At 52.3% G+C, this 20,877-nt stretch overlaps 1 protein-coding gene across 2 annotated transcripts in view; it reads left to right on the top strand.

Annotated features, from left to right (window-relative positions):
* The window catches only part of TBC1D2 (TBC1 domain family member 2), a 44,443-nt gene that overhangs the window by 19,161 nt on the left and 4,405 nt on the right, over positions 1 to 20,877 (top strand). For both annotated transcript variants that reach the window (XM_054727260.1, XM_008142139.3), the window contains 5 exons: positions 827 to 1,023; positions 8,250 to 8,645; positions 13,944 to 14,054; positions 15,356 to 15,543; positions 16,537 to 17,013. In XM_054727260.1, coding sequence (XP_054583235.1) covers positions 827 to 1,023; positions 8,250 to 8,645; positions 13,944 to 14,054; positions 15,356 to 15,543; positions 16,537 to 17,013 — 1,369 coding nt within the window. The remainder of the gene's footprint in view (positions 1 to 826; positions 1,024 to 8,249; positions 8,646 to 13,943; positions 14,055 to 15,355; positions 15,544 to 16,536; positions 17,014 to 20,877) is intronic.

The following is a 20,877-nucleotide window of genomic DNA, read 5'->3' as shown; positions in this document are numbered from 1 at the left end:
TGGCAGAGCCCTAAAGCAAAGGCCGAGGACAGGGCAGGACAAGGCGGCTTGATTGAGTAGATTTGATTTAAGAATAAAATTTGGCACTGGTCGGCAGTCGTTTTCAATAAAGAGCCAGATAGTGAATATCTGAGGCTTTGTGGGTCATGTGGTCTCCGTTGCAAGTATTTAGTTCTGCTCTTGGGCACAGACAGTGCCCAAATGAAGGGGTATGGTTGTGTCCCAATAAAACTTTATTTACAAAAGCAGGCTGTGGGCTAGATTTGGCCTGTGGACCATTAGTTGCTAACCCTGGCTCTAGAGGAAATAAAAGGACTATGCAGCCTCTAGGGAAATATGTTTCCTAACTTAGCTTATAGTAAGAATAAAAGAAGAGTTTGAGCTGCTCTCTGGGAAAAGAATGCAGAGTACAGACATTCCATGTTCCTATCAAGAGACAGGTTTCTGTACTTTGAAAGTTGCTCAGAAGGTAGAGGTGGAATCCTGACATGAGAAACAAGACATTCCTTCAGGGCTTGTGACTGGGGGGATGACCACCTGGCAAACATAGCCCGTGCAGGTGAGGATCTGAGAGGATGGGCTGGTGACCTGGTCGGCACAGTGTAAATAATGTTTAGTTAGTCCAGCCCAGTACAGACTGCATCAGCTTCACCTAGGAATTAGAAATGCAGATGCTCAAGCCCACCCAGGCCTGTCGAATGAGGAGCTCAGGGTGTAGGGTCCCACAGTCTGTGTTTTACCAAGTCTTCCAGGTGCTTCTGCAGCAAGCTCATTTGAGAACTGCCAAGGCCCTGGTCATAACCTCTGTGTTTCTCCTCTTGATCAGGGAAAGATCCAGGGGAGACTCTGAAGCCTGCACCCAAATCCTCTCTGACTGCCAGTCTCATTCAGAAAGCCAAGCGCCAGAACAACACCTTCCCGCTCTTTGCTGAGGGACTCACACGGAACCGAACTGTCCAGGAGAAAGCCTTGGCCTTGGAGCAACAGGTTCTGATGCTTACCAAGGAGTTAGAGTCTCAAAAGGTGAGCTCTGGCCCCAGGCTCCAGGAGACCTCTCTGGGTGTAGGCCAAACTGTGGGTGGTTGAAAATGCTGTGCTGTTGATTACTCAGGGACACGCTGTCACTCAGAAAGCCGCTAAGGGCAGGGTCTCTGGAGACCTACTTTAGTAATTGCCTCTCAGGCCCCTCCTGAAGGAGTGTGCATGGTCTGCCCCCACACCGGAGAGGGACAGTGTGGAGGAGGGTGACCTGGATGCAGGGTCCTGGGAGGTGTCACCAGAGGAACCCAGGATCTTCACCAGGCAGCCGGTAACTGGGCAGGATCTCTGAAGGACTATCAGGACAGAGGGAGCAGGCAGTTCCTTTGGCCCTGGAGCTGAGTCAGGCCCAACAGGGAACAATAGCAGGGAGGAAGATCTAGGCTTAATAGAGAGAGAAGTTAATGATAGCAGTTTAAAAAAAGAAAGCTGCATGTTCATTGTAGAAAACAAATCACATGCATACACAGAAATGAAAATCATTAAAAAGCCTACAACCCAGAGAGTAGATCGTGTTCCCACCCAGGGCTACCTCGTGAAGCAGTGAGGGTCCCGTGGCAGGAGGGCAAGGGCGGCTGCAGCACCGTCGGCAGCCTCTCTAGCTAGAGCAGTGCCTGATCCCTGGACCAGCACAGCTTAAGTCCCAAACCCAAACCCAAGCCTGGGGTTGAAAAGAAATCTGGAATGTAAAGACCACTTCTCCTTTCACCATATCTTACCCTTCTTTCTAGGAAATCTGGGTAGCCTCCCTTGTCTTTGGCCAGTTCTTCTAATTCAGTGGTTCTCAACCTTTCTAATGCCGTGACCCTTTAATACAGTTCCTCATGTTGTGGTGACCCCCAACCATAAAATTATTTTCGTTGCTACTTCATAACTGTAATTTTGCTACTGTTATGAATCGTAATGTAAATATCTGTGTTTTCCGATGGTCTTAGGCGAATCCTGCTAGCGGTTTTTACATTACGATTAAAAAAAAACAGATATTTACATTATGATTCATAACAGTAGCAAAATTACAGTTACGAAGTAGCAACGAAAATGATTTTATGGTTGGGGGTCACCACAACATGAGGAACTGTATTAAAGGGTCGCGGCATTAGAAAGGTTGAGAACCATTGTTCTAAGGCATTAAGAATTGTCAGATGAAGCTGAGGGGCCCTGGGACACCGAGATTTCATTTAGGTTTGCCCCTAACAGCTCTGCGGCTGTGGAGGACCATTCTTCAGTAAATGAAGGCGAGGTCTTGGAGATTAGTAAGGGCCACCCAGGCTGTGGACAGTTCCCCTGCAGTCAGAGTGAAAATGTCAGGAGGAGGTTGCTCAAGCATTAAAGAATTAGACTTTGTTACTGGTTCACTTTCCAGCAAACCTCATTCCTGCTCTTGAGCAGGTAGTGGGAGGAGAGCAAGTCTTGTGGGTTAGCGTTGGACCCACAATGTGAATGGACTTGCATGCTCTCTGACCCATCTCACAGATGCACTTCGGTCTAGTGGGTAATTCAGAGCACAGGCCCTTCAATAAGATGGTGCATACTCCAGTTCAAGCCCTGAGCGAGTCTCTTATCCTCTACAGCCTCAGTTTCCTCCTCTATAAATGGAGTAATAGCCATGTTTCTTGGAGAGGCCTGTCAGATTCATAAAGCCTGACTGAAGCCTGGCCAGCAGTTGCCCAGCAGATTCAGGCTTTGATTTTTTTGACTACAGCTAGCATTCCCTGCCTTTTTTGTTGATTCCTTCCGGCCTTTGAAGGAATGACACACACGCCTGAGGGGCTCTGAGAAGAACGCTCCTGAGGAGTTATGGGAATCAGACCTGAGCTGTGAGGGCTTCCAGGAAGTGTGCTTGTGGGGGCATAGCAGTGAGGACGGAGGGCCGGCCTTCATTCACACTAGGAAGGGGGATCCCCAGCCCTGCCAACTCTGGGGTTTCATCTCCAGCCCAGACACCAAAACCAAAGAGGGGAAGGAGAAAAGGAGACCAATTCTTGGCTCAGAGGGGGCAGAGGCTGGCACAACCTTGGGATGCCGAGCCCTAGGGACTCAGAAATGCAGGTTGGAGAGCAGCTCTCCATCTGACCCTCCCAGTCCAGTGCCTCAGCTGGGAAAACAGCTCCCTGGACCTCGGGGCCCACATCTACCAGATGGCCCTCCCATGGCCCTTCAGTGGGAAGGCACTATCTTTCTACCTGAGGCCACAGGAGACATGGGAGCTGGGGTCGTGTTCTAGCTGACAGACAGGTGGCCCTTGCCAGTAACTTTAGTGATCCTTTACCAATTTGTATCTCAAACTCTTTTGGATGCTATGGAGGGCGCTGGTCTTTTTCTCCAGGTTCAGGGCTCTCATCACAGGCTGCCTCCTCCATGGTCTCCTGGTACAGCCCAGTATCAGACAAAACTGCTCTTCAGAAAAAATGGCACGAACTGTCTGTGCCTCCCTGTGTCATATTAAACCACAGGGTGACTCCAATACCCATTAAGTCATTATCTATCCCAGGCCCCTGCAGTGCTGGCCCCACAGAGATTTGGACTCCAGATGATAGTAAGTACCAGATGCTCGGCCAGCTGACTCTGGCTCAGTGCCCTTGGAGGTGGCAGGATTGTACCCAGCCTGAAGGCCATCTGCTCTGGCAGGTGGAAGGCTGTTGTTTGTGGTGCTGTTCACCATCTGTTGGCTGCTGGGAATGAGGGACTCCTCCTGAGTCCTGCCTGGGGCCCTGTAGGGTCAACCTAGCTCACTCAGGGTGACTTGGTGAAGGCATGTACTTCGTTTAGGAAACTGTGGGAGCAAAGAGCAACCCATTATTTCCCTAGAACCCCAGCCAGAATTCAGAGTACACTCCCACTGCACAGGATGCAGACTTTAGGGTGCACTCCACATGACGTGGACAAAAGCAGCTTCAAAACGGATGCATCACAAGCTTCCATTTTTGTTTTTAATATTTCTATAATGGTGTATATGTGAATTTTTGTTACTGACATATTTCAATTACCATAATGTCCTCAAGATTCATCTGGGTGTAGTATGTGGCAGGATTTCCTTTATTTTTTATTATTTTTTTAAATATATATTTTATTGATTTTTTACAGAGAGGAAGGGAAAGGGATAGAGAGTTAGAAACATCGATGAGAGAGAAATATCGATCAGCTGCCTCCTGCACACCCCCTACTGGGGGTGTGGCCGCAACCAAGGTACATGTCCTTGACCGGAATCGAACCTGGGACCCTTCAGTCCGCAGGCAGACGCTCTATCCACTGAGCCAAACCAGTTAGGGCAGGATTTCCTTTATTTTTAAGACTGAATAATATCCGTGTGTGTGTGTGTGTGTGTGTGTGCACGTGTGCACATGCGCACACCACATATTACCTGTTCACCATCAATAGACTCTGGGTGGGTTGTTTACACCTCTTGGGTATTGTGAATAATATTGCCACAAACATGGGTTATTTCCATTTTTAAGGAAATTGAAAGAAGCATTTCAATGCAAAATCCATGAACTACTCATCATGGAGAAGTGAGGGATCCTGGATTAGGAGTTGGGAGCACTCTATCATGCTGTGCTTTTCCACTCATGGAGATCTACCAGGTCCCTTTAGTCCTCTCCCTCTTGCTTCAGTCTCTATTTGGCTTCACCCCCCACCCCTTCCTTTCTCCCTGTCTCACTGTGGGGCAGGGATTCTGGGGTGGGAGGAGAGCCTCCTGGGCTGGTGTCTTGGTCTTGGATTCTGAGAGCCAGATGTGGGGAGGAGAGACAGCTAAATGTAATGAAATGGGCTTCAGAGTTGACTCTCCAAAATTGTGTGTGTGTGTGGCAGGGGGGGGGGGGGGGCGGGGGGCGGGGGGGGGGGGCGAGGCGGGATCACTTGGTTCTGAGCCTCAGGCAAGTCTGAACTGTGGTCTGTTGGTATTTCACCAGCAGTTACCAAGGTGATCTCCAAATCTCAGCTAAACCAGAAAATGATTGGGCTTCTCAGTTTATCCGGAGTCACAGGAATGTTAATCTCTCTCAGCAGGGCCCTGGGAAGTGATTTCTTCATTCCTGACATTCTGGTTTGGTTTGCAACCCTCCCCCACTTCCTGTAACACCCAAGCTCCTCACCTGCTCTTGCATTCAGCTGGGGCTTTGCTTGAGCTGTTGGTTCAGTTGTCTGGAACAACAGTCGCCAACCAGTGGTCCGCAGACCACTGGTGGTCTGGGAGGTCTGAAAGGTCTGTGACTCCTGGTTTAAGGAAACCTTTGGAGCAGCGGTCGCCAACCGGTGTTTCATGGACCACTGGTGGTCCGTGAGGTCCAAAAGGTTGGCAACCACTGGTCTAGAAAGCCTTCCCCACCATCATCTCCCACCTGCTGATCCTCATCTCCCTCCTGCTGCTTGGCCATCTCTGGCCCTTTCCATTCTTTAAACTGATTTGCCTTTCAGTAGAAGGTGCTGATCTTCCTACCGCCACCCCAAGCAGAAGTCATTGCTCTCCTCTCTGGGCCCCCAGAAACGCCTTGCTTCCCACTGTTGCAGGAAGTTGCTCTGTTAGTGGTTCACCTTCGTTCCCACCTGCCAGTCCCCTCCTGAGCCCCAGCAGTTGGCCCAGGGCTTTGCACTCAGTAGGTGCTTGATGAAGGTTGGATGGAAGAGAGAAGCAGAGAAGGGACAGTCACTAGTACTGAGGTGTCAGAAGATGCACACTAATTTTGTCTTGTCATTAACTTATATAAAGTCATGATTTGGGGCAGTTCTCCAAAATAGAATTGTTTTTAGCCAGGAAAAAAAAGTTAAGTGCTTTAACATAGATAGTTACCACCTGGGAGCTCAGCGTGTCCCACCTATTACTAGTGGAAGTGGGCTTCTTGCAATGTCATGAGAAAATGAAATTTCTGAGACTCACGCAGGAGAATGAGTGGCATTTATTTGCACTCATTAAACCCCTGAGTTTCCAAAGTCTCCTCTCCTTCGTCCACCATGGAAGAAGTGTAGCTGTGTCCTTAGCAGAGCTAGGATTAAAGCTGTTGCCCAGAGTCTCTGTTCCCCATTTGCACAGTCCACTCCAGCATCAGGCTGGCCTAACTTGTGTTCCTGCTGCAGTCCATCAGTCCATTGCATATGTGTTCCACATGGCCCAGGACCATGCAGCTTCTAGGAACACAGGCAAATGCAGGGAAACAGGAGCAAAATCAGAGCAACAAGAGAGAGAATTCCTTTGGGGATTTTAACCTCAGAATTTGAGTCTGCAGCCCTACCCCCTCTAGCCAGTGATCTGTGTTCCAGGTTAGACTGACAGGCTCCTTCCCTGGGTCACCCCTACCTTACTGCCTGTGCATCCATCTCCTCCAGTGGTTTTCAGGGAATGAACCGGTGGTTCCCTGGGGAGTGTGAAATCACAGCTTCCTGGTGAAACTGCCCAGATGGCCCTGCTTAAAGTGTCTGGCCTTCTCTTTGCTCCTTTCCTATCCTATCTAATAAAAGACTAATATGCAAATTGACCATCACTCCAACACACAAAATGGCTGCCCCCATGTGGTCAAAGATGGCCACCCCCATGTGGACACAAGATGGCCGGCAGCGGAGGGCAGTTGTGGGCGATCAGGCCAGTAGGGGAGGGCAGTTGGGGAGGGACCAGGCCTGCAGGGGAGAGCAGTTGAGGTGGGACCAGGCCTGCAGGGGAGAGCAGTTGGGGGGGACCAGGCCAGCAGGGGAGCAGTTAGGCATCAATCAGGCTGGCAGGGGAGTGGTTAGGGGGTGATCAGGCTGGCAGGCAGAAGCAGTTATGGGCAATCAGGCAGGCAGGCAGGCGACCGGTTGGGAGCCAGCAGTCCTGGATTGTGAGAGAGATGTCCGACTGGCTGTTTAGGCCCAGTGGGATTGGACCTAAACGTGCAGTCAGACATCCCTTGAGGGGTCCCAGATTGGAGAGGGTGCAGGCTGGGCTGGGGGACACACCCCCGTGCACGAATTTTGTGCACCAGGCCTCTAGTTATTAATAACCAGCTAATTACAACAGTGTTCGATATAGTTAATGTGTCTCCAGGAAACTGTGTTTTTCCAGATGATGCTGACATGGAGCACAGCATTGACCTAAAGCCCCTGCATACAAGGTTCATGAGGTTCAAGGTTCATGTGGTACTGGTGGCTAGGCTGCCTGGCTTCTGATCATCTGATCCTGACCCTGAATGAATCCACACGGTGCTTTGGGGCAAGAGAGGTCCTGGGGAGGGTGAAGGCTCCCAGTCATGGGGAGCCAGGCTGAGCTTGAATTTCCACGTGAATCACATGCTTCGCTAAGGCGTAAATTGAGGTCTGTTGCTCTCTAGCACTCCCTTGCTCCAGCCTTGCGGGCATCGCTTGGTGGGCTTAGGGAGCTGGGCACAAATGGATTGAATGAGGCTCTCTGTGTGTGCTTAGCGTGAGGATTGTCGATGTGTTTCTCTCTATTGCTGTCTCAGCTCGTAGCACCTGCTTGGGTTCTCTATTCAGAAGGATTCTGAGCCCTCAACTCGGCTTAGCAGGAAGGAGTATTGAGGTTAATGACACCTGCCACAGGAGTGAGAGGAGGGAAGAGCAATGCCCGTGTGCCACGGCACCTTTGCTGACATTACTGACCAAGCACAGGCCTTGGAGTCTGGATAATTTGGGATTAAATTCCACTCTACTCTGCTGGGCCTCGAAATAGACAGGTATTACTCGGGATATGGGCTCAGCTGCTGTAACAAAGAAGCCTCAAAGTACTATGGCCTAAACCAATTTGGAAGTTTATTTCTCTCTCACATTCTCATGGAAGAGCCCAGAGGTAAATGAACAGTTCTGAGCTGGTGGACAACTCTGCCATCCTCAACATGCAACTTCTGCTGGGAGCCCCACATGGCTGCTGTAGTTCTTGCCTTTTCCCAGCCAGAAGGAAGGAGAACCGGACCAGGGAGCATATGTGTAGTGGTTTCAAAAGTATATATGACCCAGAGCTGCCCACCTCCGGTATAGGTTGAATTGTCGCTTGGTCACACCCAGCTGTAAGCTTAGCTGGGAAATGTAGTCTTGAGCTGAGAAATCATGTGTCAAATTAAAACTCTTGAATGGAAAAAGAGAAAATGGGGGCTGAGATGAGATGACCAGAGGATGCTGCTGGCCACCTCTTGGGGCCGTTAGGAGAACTGGTGAGAATACATGCCTCACCTCTGGCGCCTAGTAGTCCTTCCCCGAGTTCACAGGCGCTTTGTTTCCCTGTCCAGGAGCTGGTGAGGATCCTGCACAAAGCTCTGGAGGCTGCACAGCAGGAGAAGAGGGCAACCAGTGCGTACCTGGCGGCGGCCGAGGACAAGGACCGGCTGGAGCTGGTGCGGCACAAAGTGCGGCAGATCGCAGAGCTGGGCAGGCGGGTGGAGGCCCTGGAGCAGGAGCGGGAGAGCCTGGCACAGACGGCGAGCCTGCGTGAGCAGCAGGTGCAGGAGCTGCAGCAGCACGTGCAGCTGCTCATGGACAAGAACCAGGCCAAACAGCAGGTCATCTGCAAGCTGTCTGAGAAGGTCACCCAGGACTTCATACATCCCCCTAACCCGCTCCTTGTGCCCCCAGACGCTGCCGACAGGGACTTCCTGAGCCAACAGGAAAAGATGGAGCATCTGAAGGTAGGGCCATGCCCTCCAGGCTCAGCAGTAACCCTTACTACTGGAATGTTCATATTTGAAATAGATGTTGGTGGAAATATTGCTACATACTTCCTGACCTTCTTAACCAGAAGGCCCAATTCAATTTGATCTTTTCATGGTGTCCTAGGCTGAAAAGGAAAGGTATCTCTAGCTTAGCAAATTAGGAAGAGCCCACGATGGGTCAGAACTCCTGAGGACTAGACCAGCTATACACCTGGGGCCTAGCCTGGTCAGATTCCTTGGGTGTCACGCTGATGCCCTGGGGAGCCCCCATGGTTCCAGGGCGGCCCTCCCCCAGCAGTCCTGCACACAGAACAGGTGACCTGTGGCTGGCTGTGAGCTGCTCACAATGATGGCACTAATCCCTGCTCCTGTGCCACGTGCTTCGCCTGCATCCCTTCGTTCAGTCCTCGGACCAGCCCTGTGGCGGTCACTTGTGCGCTCCGTGTGCTGAGGCAGTGGGGGAATTGGAATTGGGTTGGAGCACACATTTCTGACTAGTCTGTCTGCTCTGCTGCCATCCAGCTTTGCCTCTTCTAGCTACTGCCTCCCCTCACCCAGGCTGTGGCCCTCACCGGGGAAAGGCTGCCCCAGCCCATAGGCTCCAGTTGTAGCACGGCAGGCAGGAGCTTTATTTTAGGTGCTATGCCTGCCATGGGCTGCCGCGTCCTCCCTAGAGGGTGGTGACAAGAGCTGCCAAACAGTTGGAGGCCTGAGGCTTGGGGTGGGTGCTCACAGTCCCACTGTCCCTGAAGGCAGCCAGATAACCAGCCAGGCCTGCCCCAAACCCTGCCACTCGCAGCCACACACGTATGCATATGTATAACGGGGAATTCCTGTGCTGCTGCACCAGAGAACTATTGTGGGGAGCAGGAGAGAAATCCAGGTGCTTTTGAGGGGGCAGGGTGGTGTGGAGGTGCCGTTGTTAGGAGGATAAAGGGAGACAACAGAAACCCAGGTTCCTTTCTCCTCCTTCAGCATGAACAGCCACATGACCCATCTGAGTCTTTTTCCTTAAAATCAGAGATGTTTTTGAGTTCAAAATGAAAACAAAATCTTTTCAAGTGCAGATGCAGCTAGGTTGTTAGGAAGCTCTCGGTCCTCCACACAGCAGTGAAATGGCTTCCGCAAATTGCTCTCCTGCCCAGCTGGCCCATCCCGCTGGAAGCCACTGCTGCACACCCACCCAGCAGCCTGGAGGTGAGAGCGATGGACTCGCTGGAGGCTTCCCGCCTGCCCCAGGGAGCTGACTGGCAGCCGGGACTCGCCTAGGGACTGGGCGTGCCTCTGAATCTGCATGTGCAGGAATTTATCAGCGAGCCCAGGCATGAGGAGCCTCTGGTTATGATTCACATCAACCAAACTTGTATTTGTAGCTGATCCTCAGAGGCCCAGCATCTTGTGCTAGGAAGACTTGCATGTCTAGAGTTCGTAGCTGTTCGCCATTTTCCTGCTCGCCCTGTGATTGAGAACAGCCAACTTTAAGAAAATGCCCCCTTATTGTTGAAGCTGTTTGAGAGTAGAATCATCAACCTTGAATATCAGAGTGGAAAGACTCAAAGATCTAGTCTGCTTCCCCCTCCCCCTCTCCTCCCCTTCACCTCTCACACACCACCACCTCCCACCCCCCCTGTGTTCTGGCAGAGACAGCGAGTCCTGGAGAGGTGAAGGGACTGGTCCAGGGTCACACAGCACAAGCGGCAGAGTCACAGCTAGACTCCAGGTCTCCCCACACCCAGTCCACTGCCTTGCCCACTAGCACATGGGCTAGTCCACACAGCATTCCCCAAAGAAATCTCCCAGGCTCCTGATCCCTGTGGAGGCAGGCAGGCAGACTCCTTCCTCCGGTCTGTCCCCTGTCCCCTTTCTCCACTTGTGTTTTCCTCCTTTGCTTCACTGGTGACTGTCATGTGGCTTTTCTCTCTGAGATCTCTCTGTTTCCTTCCTGCAGTTCTGAGCCAAGAAGAACACTCAAGGGAGGGGCGATGAGCTGAATGGGAAGGCCCCTCTCCACCCCACACCCACAGCTGTTCCAGGGGTGCCAACCCTGCCCTCCCTCTCTACCCGAGGCAGCATGTCCCTGGGCCTGGGATGAGGAAGGAGGGATGGGAACAGGAGGCAGGACCAGGTGGTGGTGCAGAGCACACTCCAGCAGCAGACTCCAGTGTCCTTTCACCCGGCAGTAATTTTCAGTTCCTCCGGTGGACTGAGCACACCTGGGTTTGTCCTGCCTCCCTCCGTACCATCTGCATGACTGAGGAGAACTTACCTCTGTGCGTGTTTCCTCATCTGTAAAGGGAGATGTTAGTACTTCAGTACTTAGCCCACAGCGCTGTGGTCAGGATGAAATCACGTACGATAATGAATGTGGGGAGAATGGGCCTGGCACATAGTGGAAACTCGGGTGGCTGGCTGTTCTTCTCTCTTGCCTGGAGTCCTGTTCATTTTCCCAGGCACTTGGGAAGAAGCCACAGTAGCAGCAGCCAGAGATCTTCTCTCAGCAGGTGGAGGGAGTGCAGTGGGTACAAGTAGCCCTCAGAGAGGTGAGAACTCCAAGAGGGAGATGGCACGTGCACGGCACTTGCCCCATGCCATCCTTGGACCAAAGGGTCTCAGGTTTGATTCCTAGTCAAGGGCACATACCTGGGTTGCAGGTTTGATCCCTGGCCCCAATCGGGGCGCATGCAGGAGGCAACCAATTGCTGTGTCTCTCACGTCGGTGTTTCTCTCTCTCTGTCTCTCCCTCCCTCCCTTTCACTCTCTCTAAAAAGCAATGGAAAAATATCCTCGGGTGAAGATTAACAAAAGGGTGAGTAACTTGTCCCAGGCTCAGTAGTGAAGGCAGGATTTGTATAGAGGCAGTGTGGCCCTGGAGTCCATGTCCTGACCGCCAGGCAGCACTGAACTCGGGCAGCGCCTGCGTCACTGACACGTTATCATACCACCGGTTCAGACGAACCTGCGTGCATTCAACCAGAAGAATACCAAGGACAACCTTGAAGGGTAGGACTAGATTTTTGACTTCCAGGTGGATTCCAGTGGTGAGGACTTGGCTTTAGAATCAGACAGACCTGCCTTATACCAACTCTGTGACCTCAGGCAACCAACACCTCCTTTCAGAGCCTCATCTGCGCTATTTTCTTTCTTTCTTTTTTTTTTTTTTTTTTTTGTTAATCCTCACCCGAGGACATTTTTCTGTTGATTTTTAGGGAGAGTGGAAGAGAGGGAAAGACAGAGAGGAACATCAATGTGAGAGAAACACATTGATTGGTTGCCTCCTGCATAAGCTCTGACCAGGGCCCAGGCAGGGGAGGAGCCTGCAACCAAGATACATACCCTTGACCGGAATCGAACCCGGGACCCTTTGGTTCACAAGTCAACACTCTATCCACTGAGCCAAACCGGCTAGGACTGTGCTATTTTCTGAGCTGCTGGGAGGATTATATGAGATAACGTGCTCAGCGTGGGGGTGGGGAGGTGATGGCGAGAGGAGCCTGCGTAGCCTGTGTTCATGAGTCTCTGACTCTCTAGACACTAAAGTATGAGACTGTCCTGGGAGCAGGGCGTGGTCCTCATGCAGCAGACAGGGAGGTTTGCACCAATCTCCCTGTCCCTGCCACACAAGGATACGCCTGGGGTCATAAGGGGAAGCAGGCAGACACTTGCCCAGAAGAGCAGCCAGTGTCCCCGGCAGCAGTTCCAAGGGAAGGAGCCTAGATTTTGATCTAGGACAGGGACACAGTTGGCTGGGAAGAGGAAGTCCGGGCTGGGGAGTTGGAACTGCCTGGATCCTGGCCAGGAGGAGAGAGCAGAGTGAAAGGGGGGGTGGAGGGTGGGGGAAAGGCCAGGGTTGGGGACAGCACAAAGAGCCCCAACGGAGTGGTGAGCACAGGACACCAGATGAAGTCAGCCCAGGGCATGTATTTCCCGCTCAGGAGCCCTGGGAACAGGTGGCCCTCCCGCTGTGTAACTAGGCGGAAGGCGGCAGACCCTGCACACAAATTGAGCTTCTGGGCTGGGAGGGGTCTTGGCAGAATGAAGAGCCCCCAGGAGGGGTCAGGATGGCCTAGGAGCTGCACAGTTGACCTTTCCTGGTAAGGAAACGCCACAGACTCGGTGTGATGTTCCCAGTTTCCAGATAAGTCAGGACCTATCCAAGGTCATCCCTGCAGTAGTCTCTCCCTCACCTACAGCCAGTGCCTGATCCTGGGAGGGAGAGAAGGGCTGAGTGTCAGCTCGTAAATGCCCTGGAATGGCTGGGCGTGCTGTGAGAGTGTGTTGTCCATTGCTCCTGCAACGTCCGTCCAAGCAGAATAAAGGCTGAGAGCCATGGCTGCGGCTGCTCCTTCCTGGGGTGCAGGCTCCCACTTGAACCTCTCAGTGCCTGGCCAGCTCCTCCTTGCACACCCAGCAGCCGCGTCTGGCTTTCCACCCCCCTGGACAGCCTGGCTCAGAGAGGTGCATCGCCGCCGTGTTCATAATCAAAAACAATACCCGGGCTCAAGTCAAAAAACAACAGGAGAAGGATTGTAACTAAGTTATGGTAAATTCACCCAATAGAATAGTCATCTGACATTAAAAATGATCACTGGGAAGTTTCTGTAGCAACATAGAAAAGTACCTACAAAGTGACCCTAAATGAAAAAATTCTTCACCCAAAACTGTTCAGTATAATTGCAAATATACGACAAAATAGGCTTATTTTAGTAACGAACATTACCCTTCTCCCAGCTCTCATCCCCCCCCCCCTCCCCCCCCACCCCCAGCCCTTCACATAGGGAAAGGAGATGGGCTTTACTACACGGCAGGAAGGGCTCCAGGAGAGAGAACGGCCCAGGGCTGGGGCTGGATTCAGCAGGAGGGGAGGTGGGCAGCGACAGCACAGGCTCTTGTATGGCCTGCAGGACGGTTGTGTTAACATGTTGTGTTTCAGTCCCTGTAGAGTTAACACATGTGACCTCATAGTCTCCCCGCTGCCCAGGGGGGTGGTTGGCATGTGTTCCTTTTGCCGATGAGGAAACAGCAGTCAGTGAGGTCTCCCAGCCAGGAAGTCGGAGTCAGGACTTGAACTCCAGGCTTAGTGCTCTCTTTGCCATTTAATTCTAGGCTCAAGATTAGTGAAGGGGGCTATCAGTCATTTTGCTTTATTTCAGATTTCCTTTTCTGTTGCATTATTGGAAATTTCTAAAGAAAGGAAGTGTTGGCGGCTCATTTGAGGGTGAGATCCAGGGAGATGTTGACAGTGCAAGTCCTTAGCTGCTTTGCCCTCTTCTTCAGGATGACATGGAAGCGTACCAGACCCAGAACCGCTTCCTCAATTCCGAGATCCACCAGGTGACAAAGATCTGGAGAAAGGTGGCTGAGAAGGAGAGGACCCTCCTGATGAAGGTGAGAGGTGGGACCCCTCTTCTGGCCCTCTCTCTACCCGCCACCCCTTCACTCTCCACCATCTCACGTGTCTCCCTCCCTCCTCATTACCTGTCTACTCCCCCTCCCTCCTCATTACCTGTCTACTCTCCCTCCCTCCTCATTTCCTGTCTACTCTCCCTCCCTCCTCATTACCTGTCTACTCTCCCTCCCTCCTCATTACCTGTCTACTCTCCCTCCCTCCTCATTACCTGTCTACTCTCCCTCCCTCCTCATTACCTGTCTACTCCCCCTCCCTCCTCATTACCTGTCTACTCCCCCTCCCTCCTCATTACCTGTCTACTCTCCCTCCCTCCTCATTACCTGTCTACTCCCCCTCCCTCCTCATTACCTGTCTACTCTCCTCCCTCCTCTTTACTTGTCTACTCTCCCTCCCTCCTCATTACCTGTCTACTCTCCCTCCCTCCTCATTACCTGTCTACTCTCCTCCCTCCTCATTTCCTGTCTACTCTCCCTCCCTCCCTCCTCATTACCTGTCTACTCTCCCTCCCTCTTTACCTGTCTACTCTCCCTCCCTCCTCATTACCTGTCTACTCTCCCTCCCTCCTCATTACCTGTCTACTCTCCCTCCCTCCTCATTACCTGTCTACTCTCCCTCAAACTGTGCTCTGATTGCCACTTCTGATCGCAAAGGTACAGAGGAAAAGGCAGCAAAGGAAGGGTGTGCAGTGTGTGTCCCATGAGGTGGGAGAGAGGCGGTGTGTTGGGGGCAGAAAGAGCCCATGTGGTGGCAGCAGAAGGCACAAGAGCAGTGTCCAGAGCTCCCTGTCTGCCCCCGGGCACTGCTCAGTGATACACCTACAGCTCAGCACAGGCAGCCTGCTCTAGGCCAGGTGCCCGCGAAGCCTCACCGCAATCCTGAGGCAGATCTGCGTCATCCCCGTTGCTCAGAGGAAGAGAAGGCACAGAGAAGTTAACTTGCCATAGGCCACCCAGCCAGCAGCAGCTGAACCGGAACAGGACTGCAGGCCATACAAGAGCCTCTGCTGTCGCTGCCCACCCCTCCCCTCCTGCTGAATCCAGCCCCAGCCCTGGGCCAGTTCTCTGTCCTGGAGCCCTTCCTGCCGTGTTGTAAACCCTTGGATTCTGAGCCCATCTCCTTTCCCTATACGGAGAGCTGGGGGTGAGGAGGGGAGGGGAGGGGTGATGAGAGCTGGGAGAAGGGTGTGCTGCCTAAAGCTCTTCGGGCCTCAGGCCTTTGGGGCAAGCCAAGCCCAACCAAGTGGCCTGACCAGCCCCCACCTCCACCCCACCCCCCACAGTGTGCCTACCTCCAAGCCAAGAACTGCCAGGTGGAGAGCAAGTACCTGGCAGGGCTGCGGAGGCTGCAGGAGGCCATGGGGAACCAGGGCAGCGAGAGCGCGGAGCTGCTCAGGCAACTCATCCAGGAGGCGCTGCAGTGGGAAGCCAGCGAGGCCTCTGCTGACAGTGTTGAGCTGAGCCCCATCAGGTGAGCCCAGCGGTGGCCAGGCCAGGGCTGGCTGGGGTGGCCTGGGGGTCCCAGCTGCCCTGCTGACTGTGTGGCCCTGCACCATTCTGACCTCCTCGTATCTTCAGATAAATGAGCATGTGGTTGAGATGGGCCCTGTTTTACAGCTGAGGCAGTGCAGGCTCAGAGAAGGCAGCCCCTTGCCCAAGGCCACACCGCACATTAATGCAGCTGACCTGGGTCGGCCTCCAGAGCAGCCTCATGTGTTTTTTCCACTTTTCCCAGGATGCCCCCCAGAGGTTTGTCTGAAAAGGGAGGAGAGGGGATAAGCCAGCTGTCTCCCCTGAGCCCAATGGACAAGGACAGTTAAATGTAACAGATGGCACTGTGGCTGGGAGCCCCGGTCTTGGAGCTACACGTGGGTCTCTCACTGTGTGACCTTAGACAAGTCACTTTACTGCTCAGAGCCTCATGGGTAGCCTCCACAGATGTGTGTACGACCCTGGTTGCAAGAGTACTAGGGTTCAATGAGATAGCATGTGCAGAGCCCACACAGGGGCAAATGGTGAAGAAGTGAACAGACGTCTGGAATGGATCCCCAGCCCTCCGACCTCTGGTTAGCATTGATGCTGTCTCTGCCCCATCCATTTGGGGCTTACTGGCTGTGGAAGTGGGGTTCCATATTGCAAGACTCCTTGGGCTGAAGGCAACATGAAGTAATAAGAGGGTCCTTTATATTTGCAGAGAGTAAATGTCTCTTCAAGCACTTGCTCTGTGCCAGGCACAGTGTAGGCCCCCAGCAGTTAGTAGCACAGGATCTCAGTGGGTCTTTATGAGGCAGAGCAGGCGTTTCTCTGCCCACTGTACAGAGAACTGAGTGACCTGTCAGAGCTGCATGGCTAACCGGAAGTCAAACACAGGCAGGAGCCTTGCCCAGGGTGTACCCCTCCCCCGTTGCCCCTTATCTGGGGAAGAGATCTGCAAGGTGTTGCTAACATGGGCTTTTCCTGGCAGCGAGTATGATGAGTATGGCTTCCAGACAGTGCCCAACTACGAGGTAGAAGACCTGAAGCTGCTGGCCAAGATCCAGGCACTGGAGGTGCGCTCCCACCACCTGCTGGCCCACGAGGCTATGGAGCGACCCCTGCGAGAGCGCTGGGCTGCCCTGGGTGAGCTTGCACCCTCCGTGGAGCTCAAGCAGCTGCTGCGGATGGGCGTGTCCCAAGAGCACCGGCCTCGAGTCTGGAGGTGGCTGATCCACCGCCGTGTCCAGCACCTGCAGGCCCCTGGCCGCTACCAGGAGCTGCTGAGCCGGAGCCAGACCTGCAAGCACCCTGCTGCCCGCCAGATCGAGCTGGACCTGAACCGTACCTTCACCAACAACAAGCACTTCACCTGTCCCACCTCCAGCTTCCCCGACAAGCTCCGCCGGGTGCTGTTGGCCTTCTCCTGGCAGAACCCCTCCATCGGCTACTGCCAGGGCCTGAACAGGTGAGCACCAAGGCCCCAGTGAGGACACAGCCTTTGTCCTTCAGAGCGGCCCCCTGTCTCTTTAGAGCCTCCCAGAACCCGGAGAGGTGAGCCCAGGAGGGGAGTTGGAACTGCCTGGATCCTGTACTGATGGGGACAAGCGGTAAAAGGACACGTTCAGGATAGAGAGCCAGAGCTCAGGGATCCTCATGCCATGCTTTCTGCTTTGGTTTGTGCTCAGGAGTGCCACCCCCAGGGAAAGCATGAACGGTGCCCTGGAGTTGTGTCATACACAACCCAGCTCACAGCTTGTGGAACTGTCTGGGTCAGGGATCATTTGCTTCAAATGAAACCCACTCAGCAGAGCCACAGGAAAAGAGAATGTGTAAATGTTACAGGGGAACCTCACACAAGCCAGGAAAAGAAAATAGAGCTACAGGCCACATGGTCATTGGAAGCCCAGGCAACTGCACAACCCCAGGGGGCATCTTCCCTCCGCATTCCATGGGGACCAGGTCCCTGCGATGGTGCAGCTGAGAGAGTACCGCTCTGCAGCCCCCTGTGGGGCTGCGTGGTCTGTGGCTTCTTGTTCCACATTTCTGCTTCCTTCTCTCAGTAGACCAGCCTCTCTGTCCATCATTCCGTGGACATTTGGGGCCTGTGGAGGATGTCAGAATGGAGACCTCAGGCCCTGAGCCTAGAGCCCTTCAATGGGTCTTCCCTTCTGTCCATGCCCTCCTGTCTCAGATCTAAATTCCCAAAGGAAGGAATCTGATGGGCCCAGCCTGGATTCGTTTCTCCTTAAACCAATAAGCAGAAGATCAGGGGTAGAGGTGGGTACCTCGGTAGTGATGCCCCCTCAGTACTGTGGGGACTCCCCAGTCATCTCAGGAGAAGTTGCATAATCTCAGATATTTCCCAAAGCAAGTTTTGACTCACTTGAAACATACATACACAAGCAAAATTTACATAAGCCATTCTGCTCTTTTTTCTGATAGGTGGTGTGTGACATTTACTCAACACAGATTAAACATTCAGACTGTCCCTACTCACATGCAATTGGTTCCCAAGGGTAGATATTTTTTATAGTACTTTATTTCCAGTCTAAATTGAGTAAAATTGAGCATATACATGTACAATTACTGGGAATTCTGAGTTAAACCCAGAACAGCTCATTGGTGCTTGAAGAGGCAGGCAAACTCCTATAGCAGGAGGGGGTCTAGAGGTAAGTCACAAGGAAAGACGCTTCTCCCTGTTTGGAAAGAGGCGGGTACACAGGAGCAACTGAGGCCCAGAGAGGGGGGACACACACAGTATTTCTTTTCTTCTTTCTCGGAATGCTTTTTTAACAAATGATTATTGGTATTTAGAAAAATATCCATGTGACTGCTTTAAATAGAAAGTTATTTGTAGTGGAACCTGTTTTAATGTAGAGGGTGGTGCTTATTCTTTCAAAGGCTCTCACTAGTAAACCCTTTCACTTGTTGAGTGCCGCCATCTAGTGGCCACCTTGGGAACTGTATGTATCCTGTGGAGGACAGACACTGCTTAATATATGCAATAAGTCCTGCCTGTTTAGAGGGTGATAGATACGGCAATGATTTAGGGCTAATTTAGAGCAAACATTTTAAAGCCATTTCCCTTTAAAATATAATCAGAGTTCTAAAATTGTGTCCCATCCTACCTCTACCACCCCCCCCCCCCACCCCCACATAACCTTACTACCTTCTTTGCAGCCCCACTGGGCTCTACTAGTAAATGCCTTAGGTTGGAGTCTGGCTGCGGCCCTGAGCAGTTCATAGGCCCTAGTTGGTAACAGTAGCCTCTCATCACTGACCTTTAAGCAATCTAAGCCGATGCTGGCGGCCAGTTCCAGGACTGAGCACGTCCAGGCTCTAATGAATGGGGTGAGGTGGAGAGAACACCAGCAGGGACTTGGGGAGCCCTGGGTTCTCTTTCTGCTCTGCTTCCAACTGACTGTGTGACCCTGAGCAGGTCACTTTTGCTTTCTGGGCCTCAGTCTTACGGTGTCGGCAATGAATGTATCTGGACTGGTAGGATGTAGCTGCCTGGAGCCTTGTCCTGTGAGAGTTCTGAGGCAGCCTCCACACTCAGTGGGAAGAGTGCCATGACCAGTTGGTTATGTCTGCCCTGGGCATAGTCAAAGAGAGTGCTGGCCAGGGTATCGTACATTTGCTATCCCTGAACTAAATGACCTCTGAACCCACCACCACCCTTCCCCAGCTCTGAGAGGGCAGGGCTCTCTATTTCCCAGGAGACCTGTGACTGTTCATCCACTCAGCTCAGACTCATGAGGGTTTGCACAAATATTTTAGCCAGAATGGAGAGAGAGTCCTGAGTCTACGGGGGGGATAAAAGGATTTTTTTTTTCTTTTGAGAATTGACCCTGTTTCTTTAAAAAGTATGAACCTGAGAAGAGGTTGGAGGTCCTGAATCCAATCCAGTAAAAGCCCAGAGAAGCATAAACGTCTGGACACTGAAATGTGCTCTGTGAGCCCTCCCAACACGGCCAAGGGTGCTCATGGGGTGCGCTGTCAGAAGGGGCCCCTGCCCACTGGACAGCCGTGGCCAGAAGGTCACGCGAGGTGTCTTCACTGCAGGATTTCAGAGGCCTCTAGAAGGGAGCTAGCCCAGTGGTCGGCAAACTCATTAGTCAACAGAGCCAAATATCAACAGTACAACGATTGAAATTTCTTTTGAGAGCCAAAAACCGACTTCAGCGCATGGGCCACGAAGTTTCAATCGCACTGTACGTGTGCACCCACACGTGGTATTTTGTGGAAGAGCCACACTCAGGGGGCCAAAGAGCCGCATGTGGCTCGCGAGCTGTGGTTTGCCGACCACTGAGCTAGTGTGTGCAGCATGCCCTAAACATCTTTGAATATGTGACCTTGTGTTGACCTAGCATCCTGACAGACAAGGACATTTTGGAAAATGTATTCTTGAATGGGCCCTGGAAGACCCATCAGGAAAGATGGGAGAAGTAGAGAAAACAGTACTTTTTCCAGGCAGACTTTCCGCTCAGCACTGTGGTTTTTCATTACCCAGGATCCCATTAGAGCCCCGTGATAACTTTAGCGGGAAGGGGAAGCAAAGGAGAAAATGATCTCCATGTACTGAGCACCTGCTACATGCCAGACAGCGAGCCACGCAGGGATGCTGAGTCAGGGCTATCTTCTCACTCCAGATGCCTCTCAGCCCTGGGAGGCAGGAAGTACTAATCCCGCTGCACAGGGGGAAGGCTCAGAGAGGTTTGCACACTTGCAAAGGTCTCAAAGCCTGTGGATATTAAGATGAGGATAGCTAGCCCGGCTGGCATGGCTCAGTGGTTGAGCATCGACCTTTGAACCAAGAGGTCACGGTTCAATTCCTGGTCAGGGCCCGGGTTGTGGGCTTGATCCCCAGTGTGGGCATGCAGGAGACAGCCAGTCAATGATTCTCTCTCGTCATTGATGTTTCTCTCTCTCCCTCTCCCTTTCTTTCTGAAATCTATAAAAATATGTTTTTGTTTTGTAAATATATTTTTATTGATTTCAGAGAGGAAGGGAGAGGGAGAGATGGAAAAATCAATGATGAGAGAGAATCATTGATTGGCTGCCTCCTGCCCACCCCTAACTGGGGATCGAGCCCACAACCCAGGCATGTGCCCTTGACTGGAATCGAACCTGGGACCCTTCAGTCCACAGTCCAACGCTCTATCCACTGAGCCAAACCAGCTAGGGCTGCTTTTGTTTTTTTTTTGTTTGTTTGTTTGTTTTTAAAGATAAGGATAGTTAACACTTATAAAGCACTCACCACGTGTCAGGCACTGTGCTGGGCATTTAACATGTGTTAATTGTGTTTATCCTCCTAACAGTCCTGTGA

The sequence above is a fragment of the Eptesicus fuscus genome, chromosome 15, assembly GCF_027574615.1.
Source record: "Eptesicus fuscus isolate TK198812 chromosome 15, DD_ASM_mEF_20220401, whole genome shotgun sequence".
NCBI classification, from domain to species: domain Eukaryota; kingdom Metazoa; phylum Chordata; class Mammalia; order Chiroptera; family Vespertilionidae; genus Eptesicus; species Eptesicus fuscus.
The sequence above is the reverse complement of the archived record's forward strand: the minus strand, read 5'-3'. Positions and strand labels throughout refer to the sequence as shown.